General features: G+C 36.6%; 1 protein-coding gene and 1 pseudogene across 2 annotated transcripts in view; one reads left to right on the top strand and one right to left on the bottom strand.

The window, feature by feature from the left end:
- Positions 1–16752, bottom strand: part of ROCK2 (Rho associated coiled-coil containing protein kinase 2) — a 160492-nt gene that overhangs the window by 47164 nt on the left and 96576 nt on the right. For both annotated transcript variants that reach the window (XM_015111705.3, NM_001260913.1), the window contains 2 exon segments: positions 10019–10279; positions 822–966 (listed from right to left, as the gene is read on the bottom strand). In XM_015111705.3, the coding sequence (XP_014967191.1) occupies positions 822–966; positions 10019–10279 (406 nt within the window).
- LOC114671987 (U6 spliceosomal RNA) lies at positions 7988–8088 on the top strand (annotated as a pseudogene).

Here is a 16752-nt window from a genome sequence, read left to right as displayed (position 1 = left end):
CGAGAATTACAAACAAAATATATACGCAAGTAGTAAATGGAAGGAATACAGTTGTTTACGAAATCAATTATGTAATCACATAAACTAAAGAGATTTTTACTTTACTATTATTGGGACAAATATTAAGTCTTATACTGAAACACTATAACAAATATGATTGATCAAGAAAATCTTAGAGGGCTAGGCGTGGAGGTTCATGCCTAAAATCTCAGCACTTTGGGAGGTTGAGGTGGGAGGAACACTTGAGGTCAGGAGTTTGAAACTAGCCTGGGCAACATGATAAGACCACTCTCTACAAAAAATGAAAAAAATCAGTGGGTTTAGTGGCATGTGCCTGTAATCCTAGCTACTCGGGAGGCAAAATGGGATGATCACTTGAACCTAGGAGGTCAAGGTTGTAGTGAGCTGTGTTCATGCCACTGCATTCCAGCCTGGGCAACAGAGCGAGACCCTGCCTCAGAAAAAAAAGAAAAAAAAAAAAGAAGGAAAATCTTAGAATGAAGGCCCACTGAAGCTGTAAACTTGCTTCTTGCTCTAATATTTTAATAATTCAAAAATGTCTACTGGAGAAATATTTCCTGGTGATATATTTTTAATTCTTTTTACATTCTACTTATTCCATTTAATCACCATGCCAGCATCAGGCTTGTTATTAATTTTCCAATTAACAGTCTGCCCTATCAGATACTACTAATTCAAAGTTTCCAGAAATCCAATTCTTCCCTACGACAAAGGCAATTAATTTCCTTATATTCTCAAATTCTTGACTGAAATAAAGTATTATAAGAAGTGTTTTGAAAAAAGTTAAAATATTTACTTACCCACTAGCATCTCAAAAAGGAAAACACCTACAGACCACCAATCACATTCTCGCCCATAGTAACCATCACCCCCTTGTGATTTCAGAACCTCAGGTGATATATAATCAGGTGTTCCAACTGCTGTATCACAATGTACCATGCCTGTCTGCATAAACAGGAGAGATAAAGAAAAAACAGATCAGTGTAAAAACACACACTTATAAATGCAATGAATCCGTTTATTACTAGATATACAGTGATTACATATTGCTACCAACAGAACTTCTCTGCTGACATGACTTTGGGATACAGAGAATAAATACATTGGAAAATGCATTAAAATGCCTCAATTATGGGAGATAGGAATAAACTGTGAACTCTAAAATACAGGAGGCTTCCTCAACAAAAGAAGAAAAAGGTGGTAAAATGGAGATTCCAGGCAAATCAACAACTTTTCTTTTTCTTATTTTTTACACTATAAAGTAGTTGTAAAGTTAGTACAAAATGTGGTCTTAAGGACGCTGACCTAGAAAAAAGAATCATTAGAGTAAGGAAGCTTTCATATTTCCAGAATAAACTGAAACAATTAAGATAACAAAGGGCCCCAGTTTGGAGGCTGAATAAAGAATTGGCTCTTACATTACCAAGAAAAAAAACAAAGAAATAGATCAAATGTTTAAATTAGAAGATCTTAGAAGTGTGAAAGCTATACTTCCAGGCTATATATTTAGAAATATGTAGCTGTGGCATCAATATATTTGGCAAGATGATTTTTAAAAACCACTTATCTGTGTTTAGTTTCAATAGGTAATAAAATAATCCCTCCCTGATGTCTTTTTGACAAGTACAATAACCATTATAGGGGTGGGTGTGTCTACATGCTGCAAAATTAAATGACTAGAGAAGTATAGTGCTAAATGGTGTTTCTTTACCTCTAGCTCTGTCCAATTTGCAATGATTTGAGAGATTAAGTGCCCTTTATTTCCTTGACCTGCCCAGTAAAGAGTGTGTTGCCCACATTCCTCATAAGGAAGCTATACAAACTACCTAATACTGAGTATTATGGCTACCTTGAGAAAAGGAGGTTGAACACATTTTGTAAACCTAATTCATGTAACTTTATATAAAACATGTTATAGAAAAAAATCTTTTCATTCATTCTCAAATTGACAGAACTAACTCAATGGCTTTATTTTCCCACATATATAGCAAATAGAGAATAAAAGCTATTTTAGTTTGAATAGAAATTTAAAAATAAATTTTATGGAAGTAATTGAGCAAACCATGGGAGTAACACTGTGTGTAGATTACTACAAAGGACAAATGATGAACAAGACAGTGCCTGACTTCAAAAGGCAGGGTATACAATTAATTTTTATCATGGACTGTCCTATAGTCTAGACTTCTGTTGGGGGAAAAAATTAACAGAGGCTTATCAGGTTAAACAAAATTTCCTGATTTCACATACATCCACAGAAATCAGGTTTTAAAAACATATGAGACTTAGCTACTAAAACCAACTCACTGGAGACACACACACACACAAACACAAACACACACATGCAACCAAAGGAAAAATTACTTAGCATTCAAAGGTTCAGAGGAAGGAGAAGAAAGGGCAAGATAAGAAAGAATTGGCATAAAGTTAGGCTGTAAAGGATGGATAAGTTAGGGTTTAAAAGAGACAGGGTGGTATGACAGGATAGATAGAAAAAAAGAGCATAAAGAAACAGGAACAACCTAGTATAAACATGTTTAAGAAATGCAGTGAAATTCAAAACAACTAAACATAAAGTTCCACACAATGAATATTGGAAGGATAAGCTGCCTATCAGTGTAAATAACCACTTGCAGAATAAATACTTGGGTAGGACTAAAGATTTTTTTTGGTTATAAACTATTATATTCTATATAGTAATAGTAATTACTAATAGTAAACTATATTCACATACTAAACTATGTGAATAACACTCTGCTTTTGGAAAATTAATGTTCTAACTATGATTTTTGGCTAGCATACTGAAGTTTTTAAAACAAACATTTGAAAATGATATTTAAAAGTATTTTAAAAGTGTGTTATGTGGAAGCTCTCAAATTATATGACTATGAAATCTACATTTATAACAAGTCTCTAACCCTGTTTAAATGAACTGTGAGAAGGATAAGTAAAAAACTAAAGAGATTGGTTTACCAACAGTGGGTGGGTGGTCAAAGGATGGAAAGAAGGGAGTAATGGGAACAGGGTATGGGAATATGGAGCAAATGACTCTTCTCTGAGCATACATTTTGTATAGCTCTATCTTCTAAAACCAGAGGAAACTTCGTGTCCAAAAAATAAAATAAAATAAACATTAAAACCAATCAGGATGTGGGGGGAACTCTAAATGGAATACAAAAAAATAAGAAATGAACCTGTTTTATAAATAAATAACCTAACCACATTAGAGAAGGCAGAAACAAACAAACTAAACTAACTCTGGAAAATAACATCTTAACAGGATACTGTAAGACTAATTAAAAACAAAAGTATACAAAAATAATATATTTTGGTTAGCAAATCTTTTTGTCACAGGGGTAAGGACTGGCAATTCTGAAATAATTTTATGTGTATACTAGGGTTGAACTGGTAAGTAAATACATTGCAGATAATGAGAGCCAAGAGTTTTACTGTTCACGAGAGAAATTACAAAAAAGAAAGGAGAGAGACTAGAATAAACCTAGTGGTGCTGGACTTGAATCAGAGTTAGCAGTATGAGCTCCTAACTTTCAATATGCTATATATACAGACATACACAAAATTAAATATATAAACGTGTGTACATGTGATTTATGGTTTAGTACATTTAATATATACAATATATACCCCCTAACTCTGTCACCTGGCAGGGCCTAAAAGTCTAGAAGCAATGAGCACATCTAGCACCCAATTGTTGATTTATAAATATCATTCTTTTTTTTTTTTTTTTGAGACGGAGTCTAGCTCTGTCGCCCAGGCTAGAGTGCAGTGGCCGGATCTCAGCTCACTGCAAGCTCCGCCTCCCAGGTTTACGCCATTCTCCTGCCTCAGCCTCCCGAATAGCTGGGACTACAGGCGCCCGCCACCTCGCCCGGCCAGTTTTTTGTATTTTTTAGTAGAGACGGGGTTTCACCGTGTTAGCCAGGATGGTCTTGATCTCCTGATCTCGCGATCCGCCCGTCTCGGCCTCCCAAAGTGCTGGGATTACAGGCTTGAGCCACCGCGCCCGGCCATAAATACCATTTTTTAATAAAAAGAATCAGAGCTTCTTGGAGAAGAAGGTGATTCCAGATGTGAGACAGAGAAAATATAAGACAAGTCTTAAACATTGTATAGAGTCAAAAAATAAGAAAATGCTCCAAAAGGGGGACATGTGGAAAGGACAAAGAGGCCAACCTAAGGAGCTTTCACAAGATGGCAAACTTTGGACTGAGTTTCAAAATATGAATAACAAATTTCCAGGCAGATTTTTAGACAGCATATATGTAGGCCAAGAATCATGATATATCATAGTACAGAAAGAACTACATGTAACTCAAGACTTCTAAGCCATAAAGTACTGTCAAATGATAGAGAATAGGGTACAAAAGCAGGTAGGAGATCATATCAGAAGAAATTTCATGTGACAAGCTAAGGAGTTTGAACTTAATTCAGTAGATGACAGAAATCTACTGAAGGGTATTAAGCTGGAGAGCCGGATAATCAAGTATGCATTTTCAAAAGGCTTCTCAAATTATTTTATTTTAAATGTATCAGATTAAATGCATATTTTCTAAACATATTTGATATGTTATCATGGGGGGATAACTTACTGAAAACACAAAACTGGTCAATCAGAAATCTTGGAGTTGGTCTAAAAACAACTGAAATGCTTCCTATAAAGGTGGAAAAAAAAACTGTAAATGGAATTTTTAATTAACAGAATCATTGAAAGCTTCTGTTGTGGGAAATTCTTCTCTTTTCAGTAAATTCAGTGTTTTCAGTAAATTCTCTGAATTTATGATTTTTTGTCCATAATACATCAAAGACATTTAGCAAATACATATTTAATCTGATACATTTAAAATAATCTGAGAAACCTTTTGAAAATGCATACCTTTTTTTAAAAAAAAATTACTTAAAAAAAAAGCTACCAGTTATTTTTTTAAAAAAAATATAGCCTCTATTTAGTCAAATGGTATATGCTAGAATATTAATGGATAAAAATCATATCCTAACTTCAAGTAATATTTATTTATTTATTTATTTGAGATGGAGTCTCGCTTTGTCGCCCAGGCTGGAGCGCAGTGGCACGATCTCGGCTGACTGCAACCTCCGCCTCCTGGGTTCAAGCGATACTCCTGCCTCAGTCTCCTGAGTAGCTGGGACTATAGGCCCGCGCCATCACGCCCAGCTAACTTTTGTGTTTTTAGTAGAGACAAGAGTTTCGCCATGTTAGTGAGGCTGGTCTCGAACTCCTGACCTCAGGTGATCCACCCACCTCAGCCTCCCAAAGTGCTGGGATTACAGGCACGAGCCATTGTGCCCAGCCTCTTCAGGTAATTTAAAATACTAACATATAATGTAGTCTTAAAAGGTGGTAAATGTTGCTATAAAATGCATGACAGGCAAAGAGTACATCCAACATAGCAGTAGCTCTCAACTATTACTGAGACACATCTACATATACATATCTTACAATGTGACTCTCATTCACATTTAGGTAAGTTTTTTTTTCTGAGAGAATAAGGATGATGGCAACTGCATCCAGAAAGCTGTGTAATATACAATTTATCAATGATATAATTTAATGAGATACTATTACTCTTAATTCTGATAGTGACAAATTATTTTAGTCCTTGTAAGTTTATAGTTGTATTTTATTTTTGCTTTTATCCATGGCATAACATTTTATAGGAAGTCAGGATGGCTGAAAAATAATTTGAGCATATATGTCTATATTATAGATAAAGGGTTGGCTAATTTTTCCTGTAAAGGGCCAGACTGTAAATATTTTGGCTTTGTGGACCACACAGGGTCTCTGTCACATATTTTTCTTCTTTTTTTTTTTTTTTTTGAGACGGAGTCTCGCTCTGTCGCCCAGGCTGGAGTGCAGTGGCGCAATCTCAGCTCACTGCAAGCTCCGCCTCCTGGGTTCACGCCATTCTCCTGCCTCAGCCTCCCGAGTAGCTGGGACTACAGGCGCCCGCCCCTGCGCCCGGCTAATTTTTTCTATTTTTAGTAGAGACGGGGTTTCACCATGGTCTTGATCTCCTGACCTTGTGATCCGCCCACCTCGGCCTCCCAAAGTGCTGGGATTACAGGCGTGAGCCACCACGCCCGGCCTTTTCTTCTTTTTTTAAACAAACTTTTAAAAATGTAAAAATTATTTTTGGTGTGTAAGCTATATAAAACTAAGTCACACTCCTTTCTGTAAGTGGATGAGAATAAAACTATGGACATTTCCTTTTTTTTTTTTTTTTTTTTTTTTTTGAGACAGGGTCTTGCTCTGTTGCCCAGCCTGGAGGGCACTGGCCTGGCGCGATCTCGGCTCACTGCAACCTCCGCCCCCTGGGTTCGAGCAATTCTCATGCCTGAGCCACCCAAGGAGCTGGGATTACAGGCATGCACCATCACGCCTGGCTAATTTTTCTATTTTTAGTAGAAATGGGGGTTCACCTTGTTTGCCAGGCTGGTCTCAAACTCCTGGCCTCAAGCAATCTGCCTACCTTGGCCTCCCCCATAGTGCTAGGATTACAGGCGTGAGCCACCGCAGCTGGCCAAAAGTATGGACATTTCTAATGGCTTTGGTACAGTAACAATAATCAAACAAAGGCACATGAAGTGCTGAACCTTAAACTTGCAATAACTCTATTCATGTTAAAGACTAATAGAAAATTATAAATTCAATGTACTATAGTTTTTAATAAAAAACTCTTCTGTTCTTAAACATTGTATAATTATCCTTAGTATTGCTTGAGGAATGGAGGTCTGGGGTAAAACAACACTTTTAAAGTTCAGTATTTGTTAAAAAACATCTTTGACTACATCAGAATGAAGGAGTTCTATTCAAACAAAGGAAGGCATAGATGGGTAATACAATGGAAGATGATATCAGCAATATCTATGGAATCACTATCTAGATTATATAAGGAATCCCTGTACATGAACAAGAAACCAATTTAAAAGAGTTAAAAGACATAAACAGGTAATTCACAAATCAGAAATGACTGACAAATATATGAAGAGAGGTCATTAGTTACAAGATTAACATAACAGGTCAGGCACAGTGCCTCACATCTTTAATCCCAGCACTTTGGGAGGCTGAGGCAGGAGGATCACTTGAGCCCAGGGGTTTCAGGCTACAGTGAGCTATAATTACACCACTACACTCCAGTCTGGGCAATAGAGGAAACCCTGTCTACAACAACAACAAAAAAGATTAATGTAATTTTTACAAATCTCATTTTTTTCTTGGCTTAGTTCAGTAAGATGAACGTAATTGTTTAAAGATACTACTATGTATCAATGGAACTGGTAGCCCTTAGAGAACTGAATAATAAGCGTTAGCAAGGATATGGGGAGACAAGATCTCTCATGGACTACTAGTAAGAAGTTACAAACATTCACAGCCATTCTGGAGACTGGGCAATTCTTTTTTTATGTACCCTCTGATATAGCAGTTTCACTTCTATGTTTATACTTAGAGAATCCCTTGTCAGCATATACATGGGACATATATAAAGATGTTCAAGACAGTATTGTTGTTAGCAGGGATTTGGAGGTGACCTAGAAATCAAACATCCAAGGAATAATAAGGTAAATTGATTGACAGATACTACGGAATACTAAGCAGGAGAAAGAAGCAATGAACTAACCGACATTTATCAGGGAGAGATATAAGAACAATGCTGAGTAATAACAGTAAACAAAAAGACATCTACATCAAGATACCGTTTACACCAGCTAAGAACATACATGGACACTACACTAATAATCTGCAAAAACCTATGGTAAACATATACTAGCTATCTATCAGGGAGAGGAAAGATAGAATGAGACAGAAACTGAATGGAGGAAAATATAAAATAAAAGCAAGATGAGGCCTTTGTGTTGACTACTCATGACAATAAACTATGAACAAAGGAGTATAAACTCAACTCTCTGTACCTAAGTTTAAAAACAGTAAACAGTGCTCACTTCGGCAGCACATATACTAAAGTTAGAACGATACAGATAGGATGGCCCCTGCATAAGCATAACATGCAAATTCTTGAAGTAGTCTATATTTTTTAAATTTATTAAAAGTAATAACAATAAATAAAAGTAAAAATAGTAAACAAAATTAGGCCATGTTTTATTTTGCCTTATAAAGAGACAATTTAAGTAATTGCTTACATGCTTATACAATTATTCTGTAGGTACCATATTCTATCCTGTTCCCCATATTCCCCTTCTCTACACCTTTCTCTCCTTAACCACCCTTATCCTCCCTAAAAACATGTGATATGATTTATTTCTCTGTACCCCAGCCCCAAAAGTTTTTGGTTTAATGAAAATCGAAATACATTCATGGAAGTACAGCACAAAAACATGTTATATTATGTATAGCAGATATAAGTTTAGCATTCTATTATGAAATTATTTCATACTTCATTTTCATTAAAGATAATTTGCACTGTTAATCATTTCACACTATATTATACCAAATACCACAAGAGGGAGCTTTGGGCACAAAAAAAAAAACTCCACCTATTAAACATTGATTAAGGGTTGCAGAACATAATAACAGACTCTATCAAGAAGACCAAAAACATATAGGGATGTTAAGTTCTAGCTGGGTAGATTAAGATAGACAAAAATGGCCCATAAAGTATAGCACAAATTCTGTCTATGTGAGTAAATCATGGACATTATGACATTAAAGAATGATCAGTCAGGTCAGGATTATCAGAAGGAACCTTAAAGCCAAGGTAAAATCTGAGATGAGCTTAGAAGTTGGAATGCTGATGAAGTTAGAATGATCAATAAAAGTGAATGTCATACAGGTGGCATGAATAAGTTAAGAGGTAGAGAGAAAATTACCTTAACTCAAAATAAACATTTGACTAGGTAACAACCAAGAAATAAGATAGCTTTATAAGCATACTGGAAAGTTATAAAAAACATACAAAAGATGAAATAGTTTGTTGTCAACATATATTAACATTTATAAGTCGACTCCTAGGTCCAACAGGGTAATACAAAGGAAACAGAATCTGATCCCTCTCCATCAAGAATTTCTTACTGCACACTGGCCGGGCGCGGTGGCTCACGCCTGTAATCCCAGCACTTGGGGAGGCCGAGGCGGGCGGATCACAAGGTCAGGAGATCGAGACCACGGTGAAACCCCGTCTCTACTAAAAATACAAAAAAGTAGCCGGGCGCGGTGGCGGGCGCCTGTAGTCCCAGCTACTCAGGAGGCTGAGGCAGGAGAATGGCGTAAACCCAGGAGGCGGAGCTTGCAGTGAGCCGAGATTGCGCCACTGCACTCCAGCCTGGGCGACAGAGCGAGACTCCGTCTCAAAAAACAAAAAACAAACAAAAAAAAAAGAATTTCTTACTGCACACTTACAGAGAAAAGGGCAAGATATATACATTTTACAATCAAAATAAATCAATATCATAATTAGCTACAAGGTTAATGCCACTGAACCTATTGATCATAATACGAATTGATCAACAGGCAAAGTATCACAACAGATGATGTTCCCATATTTATTCTGCATGGTTGATGCAGAGGGAGTGAGCAGGAAGTGCTAACATAAATTTCTTTACTTACTTTTACCTCCTCTTTTAAAGAAAAAAATGCAGAAATAACAATGGTGGTGAAAATACCCATTTACCTTAATTTAGATTTTGTGTCCTCCTTCACCTAGATTATACACATGAACCAGTTTTGATTGGTAGCAAATGCTTGTCAACAGTCTATGAGGAAGACAACTAAGTTAGCTAAGTTTTTATTTCTCTTGATAAGTACTCTACAGCTACATAAATGATTACTAAAGGAAATGTTTTAAGTTGGTTAAGGAAATGTTTTAAGTTGGTTATATCTTGTTTGGGTTGCTATACAGTTATGAAAACTAAATTTACCTTTGTTCAGAACTATGAAGACCTGATTTAAAGCATTTCATTTATTTCTGTCCCTCAAAACACTATCATTTTTAAAAATTTGCTTACTTACTTCATCCATCTTCATACACGTGCCAAAATCTGCTAATTTTAGATGTCCATGTTTATCCAAGAGCATGTTGTCAGGCTTCACATCTCTGTGTATTAAACCCATAGAGTGTATTGCATCCAGAGCAAGAACAACTTCAGCAGTGTAAAATTTGGCCCATTTTTCAGGCACATCATAATTACTCATAAGGTTTACAAGGTCTCCACCAGGCATGTACTCCATTACCATGTACAGATACCTATCATCTTGAAAGGCATAAAAAAGCTGGAAAACAAAAGGAAAAGGAAAAATTTTAAAAAACCCAAACCAAAAACCATAATCAAAACAAAAATTTAAAAAACTATTATTACTATTGAAAAAGGCAAGCTATTTTACAACCAAAACTAAAATTTATGAGATCTTTTATTTTAGACTTGGGCATATGTAATGGAAAAACAGTATCAGACAAAATTTTTATATGGGTACCTTACGCAAGCATAAATGAGTATTTCCCCTCATGGAGAACACAATACAAGAGAAACTATTTAAATAGAAACATTTTTAAAAAGAAACAAACAGGAACAAGGAACATTAAAGGCTGCAAGAATGACAGAAGAATTCACTACAGTTTAAAGAAAACAGCTTTCTGAACAAACTACTGCACATAACTCACACAGAAAAGAGCTGAGGAGATGGGAGCAATTTAAAAAAATCTAGAGATACTAGATTCAATGGATATAAGAAGAGGGAATAAGCCCCATATCAATGGAAAGAATGAGTCACTGGTAGCCATATTTGGAAGACCCGTAACTCTTCTCTCCCCTTCCCCATCACCTTGTTCACGATAAACAAGAGACATTCAGTGCACTGAGACTACAGCAGTAGCACTGGGACCAGGGAAAGAAGATACCAGTCCAGGTTGCTACTGGCCCCCAAAAAGACAGAGAAACCACAATGTCTGAAGAAAACCTATCTGTACATTCTACCAAACAGTATGTCACACCTCTCCCAGAAACAAGCAATGCAAACACAAGTCGTCCACAGACAAACAGGGAAAAGATAAAACTAAGAATCAATATTTGAGAAAAATCAACATCATGAAATAGAGAAACAGCAATTTGAGAAACAAAAATAATACTCAAGGAAATGTTTAATAAGACAAACTGAAGACAGCTTTAAAAATGTAAAATCGACCAGGTGCAGTAGCTCGCATCTGGAATCCCAGCACTTTGAGAGGCCGGGGCAAATGGATCACCTGAGGTCAGGAGTTCGAGATCAGCCTGGCCAACATGGTGAAACCCCGTCTCTACTAAAAGCTAAAAAAATTAGCCGGGTGTGGTGGCAGGCGCCTATAATCCCGGCAACTTGGGAGGCTGAGGCTGGAGAATTGCTTGAACCCGGGAGGCGGAGGCTGCAGTGAGCCAAGATTACACCATTGCACTCCGACCTGGGCAACAAGAACAAAACTCCATCTCAAAAGAAAACAAAAAATATGTAAAATCAATACCCTCAAAAGGGCAACAGATATCACATCAATTAAATATTAGGCTGATATGAGGACAAAAAAAAGCCCTGAAGTCTAAGAATTCACTATATGACTGATGATAGACGAACAGATTACAGTTAGAAAATTGAAAAAATGAATGGTCTCCGAACACACCGAAGGAGTAAGAGATGAAACACCGAGCAATGTCAGAAAAGCACCAACATCTACCTAAAAGCAGTTCTAGAGAGTATACAGACTAGAACAACAAAGGAATAGTAAACAAAAATTTCTAGAAATGAGTAAAGTTAAAAATCTAAGATCAAGAAAACCTCTAAATGAAACTGAGACTTTATACAGCTAGGGCTAAATTTTCAAAAATTCAAAAGTTCTGTTTCCCAAAAATGCCATATATACAAAAACATAAAATCATACTGGCAACAAACCTCTCAGCCAACATACTGAATACAAAAGGCAACACAGCTATATCTTCAGAGTTTTGAGGGAAAATAATTTTGATTCTAGAATATGGCAGACAAGAAAACAAAGGAGATGACAAAATGAAATTTTATAATTGACAGACCATTTTCAAAAAAATTATTCAAGAATATAGTTTGACAAAATGAATAATAGCTGGGCACAGCAGTGGCTCATGCCCATAAGTCCAGCACTTTGGGAGGCCAAGGCAGGCAGATCACCTGAGGTCAGGAGTTCGAGATCAGCCTAGCCAACATGGCAAAACCCCCATCTCCACTAAAATTACAAAAATGAGCCAGGCATGGTGGTGCAAGCCGTCATCCCAGCTAATCGGGAGGCTGAGGTGGGAGAACAGCTGGAACCCGGGAGGCAGAGGTTGCAGTGAGCCGAGATTGTGCCACCGCACTCCAGCCTGGGCAACAAAGTGAGACTCTGATTGGGGGAGGGGAGGAGAATAAATCCAAGTAAGAGGATTATGTGAGACATAATTTTAAAATGGAAGGCATCAGGATGAAGAGAAGGAAGAAATAGGAAAGCATGAGAAGGCTGGTTACCAAATTAAGAAAGTGTGTGTGTGTGTGTGTGTGTGTGTATCGGTGTATAGTGTGTTTAAATGATTAAAGGAAATATGAAAATAAATGATGAGACCACCTCATGTACATGGATTGGAAGAATCAATATTATCAAAATGGCAACTCTCCCCAAATTGATCATTATATTCAATGCAATCTCCACCTCAATCCCAGTGGGTCTTTTCCAAAAACCAACAAGCAGGTCCTAAAATTTATTTGGAAATGCAAATGACTCAGAAAAGCCAAAACAATCTGGAACTAGAACAAAGCAGGAGGACTTACATTTCCCAATTTCAAAACTTACTACAAAATTACAATAATCAAGACAATACTAGCCAGGCACAGTGGCTCACGCCGGTAATCCCAACACTTGAGGAGGCCTAAGAGGGAGGATGACTTGAGGCCAGGAATTCGAGACCAGCTTGGGCATCAAAGTAACACTATGTCTCTACACAAATTTTAAAAATTAGCCAGGAATGGTGGTACACCTGTAGTTCTAGCTACTTGGGAGGCTGAGGTGGGAGGATCGCTTGAGCCCAGGATTTTGAGGTTTACAGTGAGTTACAACTGCACCACTGTAATCCAGTCTGTGCAACAAAGTGAGATATGAGTACTTGAGTCACCTTGTTAGCATAACATGAAGTCAGCCCTCATAAATGGGTTTAGTGCCCTTATAAAATAGGCCCAAAGGAGCTCATTCACCCCCTTCTACCATGTGAGGACACAGGGACAAGGTGCCATATATGACAACGGGGATTCTCACCAGACAACAAATCTGCCAGCACCTTGATCTTGGACTTCCCAGCATCCAGAACTTTGGGAAATAAATTTCTGCTGTTTATAAGCTACCTGGTTTATGGTATTTTGTTACAGCAGCCCTAATGGACTATGATAGGACAGACTAACAGGGAAAAAACAAAAGTCAGAAAGGTAACATAGCAGAATATCTTCATGATCTCAAGGTAGGGACAAATTTTAATGAACACAAAAGGCCATTAACCATAAAAGTTTGATTAAACTTTTACTGCATTAAAATCATGAATTACTATTCATCAAAACAAACTATAAAAGGAGTCAGAAGTCAAGCCACACAGAGGGTAGCAGAGCTGAGGAAGGGAAGGAGGACTATTCACGTGTGACGATGGGTGCCATGGGATACCAAAGCCCAAGTGAGACAGAGTAGGGATGGGACTCTACCTCTGCCTTGACCTTCCTTCCAGCTGATGGCTGGAACTTGAGGAAACTAAGATAAGCAGAATCCCACCCTAAATCTTATCAAGTTGCCATACTCACTGAAGTGTGATCTTGAAGAAACTAAAATACACAGAGTCCCACCTTAAATCTTACTCAAGGTAGTTAATCCTATCGCCCATATGCGCATAAGACCAGAAGAATGGCTAATCTCTACCCCTTGTCTCCTTATAATACTAAACTCCCCACCCAGGGAGGAGCTTATTCACCATTTTGTTATCATGCCATGTGTGTACTACCATGATTTCTCACTGCACCTACACACCTTGTGCTCCACCCTGCATATGTAATGACATTCAAATATCTCATGCTTATTTATGTCATCATGGTTCTTAAAACAACAAAAAGACGTATCCAAAAAGAGTCAGCTGGAGAACTCTCGCTCCAGTGCTGTCTCCCTGGTGCTCCAGCATCAGCTATGAATAAAGCCTTGTCTGGGACACTTTCTTGCCTCATTTCATTTTCTAGTGCCTGGCAGCCTAGGAACCTGTGGTTGGTAACAAAAACAGGGTCCAAAGGACATCCAGGCAAACGGGCAGCCTCGTGGGGGTATTACAGCTAAAAAGGATGATAAGTCAAGGGAAGATTGAGGAAATGTTCAAAACTGTAAGAAAATAAATGTGATGTGGTTTGAAACTGGATCCTCCTGCTATAAAAGACATTACTGGGAAACTGGTGAAAACCTGATTGGGATCTGAGTATTAATGTAATGTATCAATGTTAATTTCCTCATTTTGAAGCAGCATTTTTGGTCGAAATGTAAGCGCAAGGGAAATATCCGTATTTTGAAACCTATTTAAACTTTCCAATCAAGGAGCTTCTTCCACCTAACTTGCAATTAGAAATGATTAACCTGTAACAATCAAAAGGAGAATTTTTAAATTTTCTGAAAATGCCTTCTCCAAGTGATAAATATATGCTTGAGGTCAACATTAACAGTCATAAATAATGTATGTACTCCTGATATGACAGCATGAAAATGGCACTTTAACTCTGCAGTCTTTCTCCCAAAAACCCATAACCCTAGTCTAATTAGTAAGAAAAACATCAAATTCCTACAGAGGAGCATCCACATCCTACAGTATAATTCATGTACTCCTCAAAACTGTCAACATCATCAAAAACAAGGGAAGTATGAGAAACTGTCACAGTCAAGAAGAGCCTAGGAAGACACGATAACTACAGGTAATGTGGTATTCTGGATGGGATCCTGAAACAGACAAAGAACATTAGGTAAAAATTTTAAAAATCTAAATAAAGACTTTAGTTTAATGTATCAATACTGGTTCATTCATACATTTGTAATAACAGGGAAAACTGTATTGGGGATAGACAGGAACTCTATACTGTCTGCTCAATTTTTCTACAAACCTAAAACTTTAAGAAACAATCATGTTAGTGGATAATAATAGTACGTGGCAATACCTAGCTGTGTGAAAGGACATTTTCAAAGATGAATATGTAAAATATTTTTACACACCAGCATTAACAGATGAGTATTTGTACTTAATTTTGATGATAGGAAACACTAATTGTGGACTCCAGTTGAGCAAACATCCAGAAAAGAATTTCACTCTTGTCATTAGTAGACCTGTATTTTTAAAACTGTATTATTATCTCTTAAATTTCATCAATAAAAACAGTGTAGAAATTTGTTTTCTCATTATATACTTACACAGTATCTTCAACTTTGCCTCTTAGGTTGCAAAGCCTAAATATTTACCATCTGGCCCTTTACCAAAAAATGTTTGCAATTCCTGGCATAACTGAAATGAGATTGGCCATGGTTGGTAATTGTTGAAATTGGGTGAACTGTACATGGGGATTCAATATACTTTTTTTTTCTACTTTGGGATAAATTTATCATAATACATTTTTAAAATGGAAAAATGTATCATTAGGCTGGGTGCAGTGGCTCATGTCTATAATCCCAGTGCTTTGGTAAGCAGAGATGGGAGGAATGCTTGAGGCCAGGAGTTCGAGATCAGCCTAGGCAACATAGTGAGACCCCGGTCTTTACCAAAAATGAGCCAGGGCACGGTGGTACATGCTTGCAGTACCAGCTACTTGGGAAACTGAGTTGAGAGGATTGTTTGTGCCTAGGAATTTGAGGGTTCAGTGAGCCATGACCTTGCCACTGTACTAAATACAGCCTGGGCAACAGAGTGAGACCCTGCCTCTAGAAAAAAAAAAAAAAATTTTTTTTCTTGAAAGTTTTGCAAGTAAGTTCATTCAAGCCTTATGAAATGAATAGTTTATATTTTATATAAACCATACCAAAGCACAGAAAAAAGTAGTATGCTCTCCTAGTATGTCTATCACAATAGTCTTACTGTAATAAGAAAAGCAAGAGCCCATGTTTAAATAATTAAATTAAATTAAAGATCAAATCTCATTATGCACACAGATGCAAAACTACTTAACCAATTAGTAAATCAAATTCAGTATCCCACTTTAAAAAATCACATTATTGCAAATAGCATTTACTTTAAATTTTACACTTTGAAATCTTTTTCAATGCACTATAAAAGATTAGCATATTTCATGTGCTTACTAATTTATATTCCATATACATTAGCAATGAAATTCATATTCCTTATACATTGCTTAATGTATAAAAATATAATTATTATAAATTATATATTATATATAAAATTATATTACGAATTTATAAAAATATAAATTATATTTTAGGCTTAATGTATAACGAATATAAATTATTAATAAGCATATGAAAGATGCTGAATCTCGTAAGTAATCAAGGAAGCACAACTTAACACAGTTAACACCTTATTTCTCAAGCATGTAACTAGTAAAAATTTAAAAGTTAACAATATCAAGTATTTGCTACAACTGTGGTGAAAGAGAACATCTATTTTACAAAGATAACGTAAACTTGTAAAGAAAAATTTTTTAACAAGGCAATCTGGTGCTACCAATCAAAATGTCAAATGTGCATACCATCTGACCTAGCA

Source organism: Macaca mulatta, chromosome 13, assembly GCF_049350105.2.
Source record: "Macaca mulatta isolate MMU2019108-1 chromosome 13, T2T-MMU8v2.0, whole genome shotgun sequence".
Lineage (NCBI taxonomy): Eukaryota > Metazoa > Chordata > Mammalia > Primates > Cercopithecidae > Macaca > Macaca mulatta.
The sequence above is the reverse complement of the archived record's forward strand: the minus strand, read 5'-3'. Positions and strand labels throughout refer to the sequence as shown.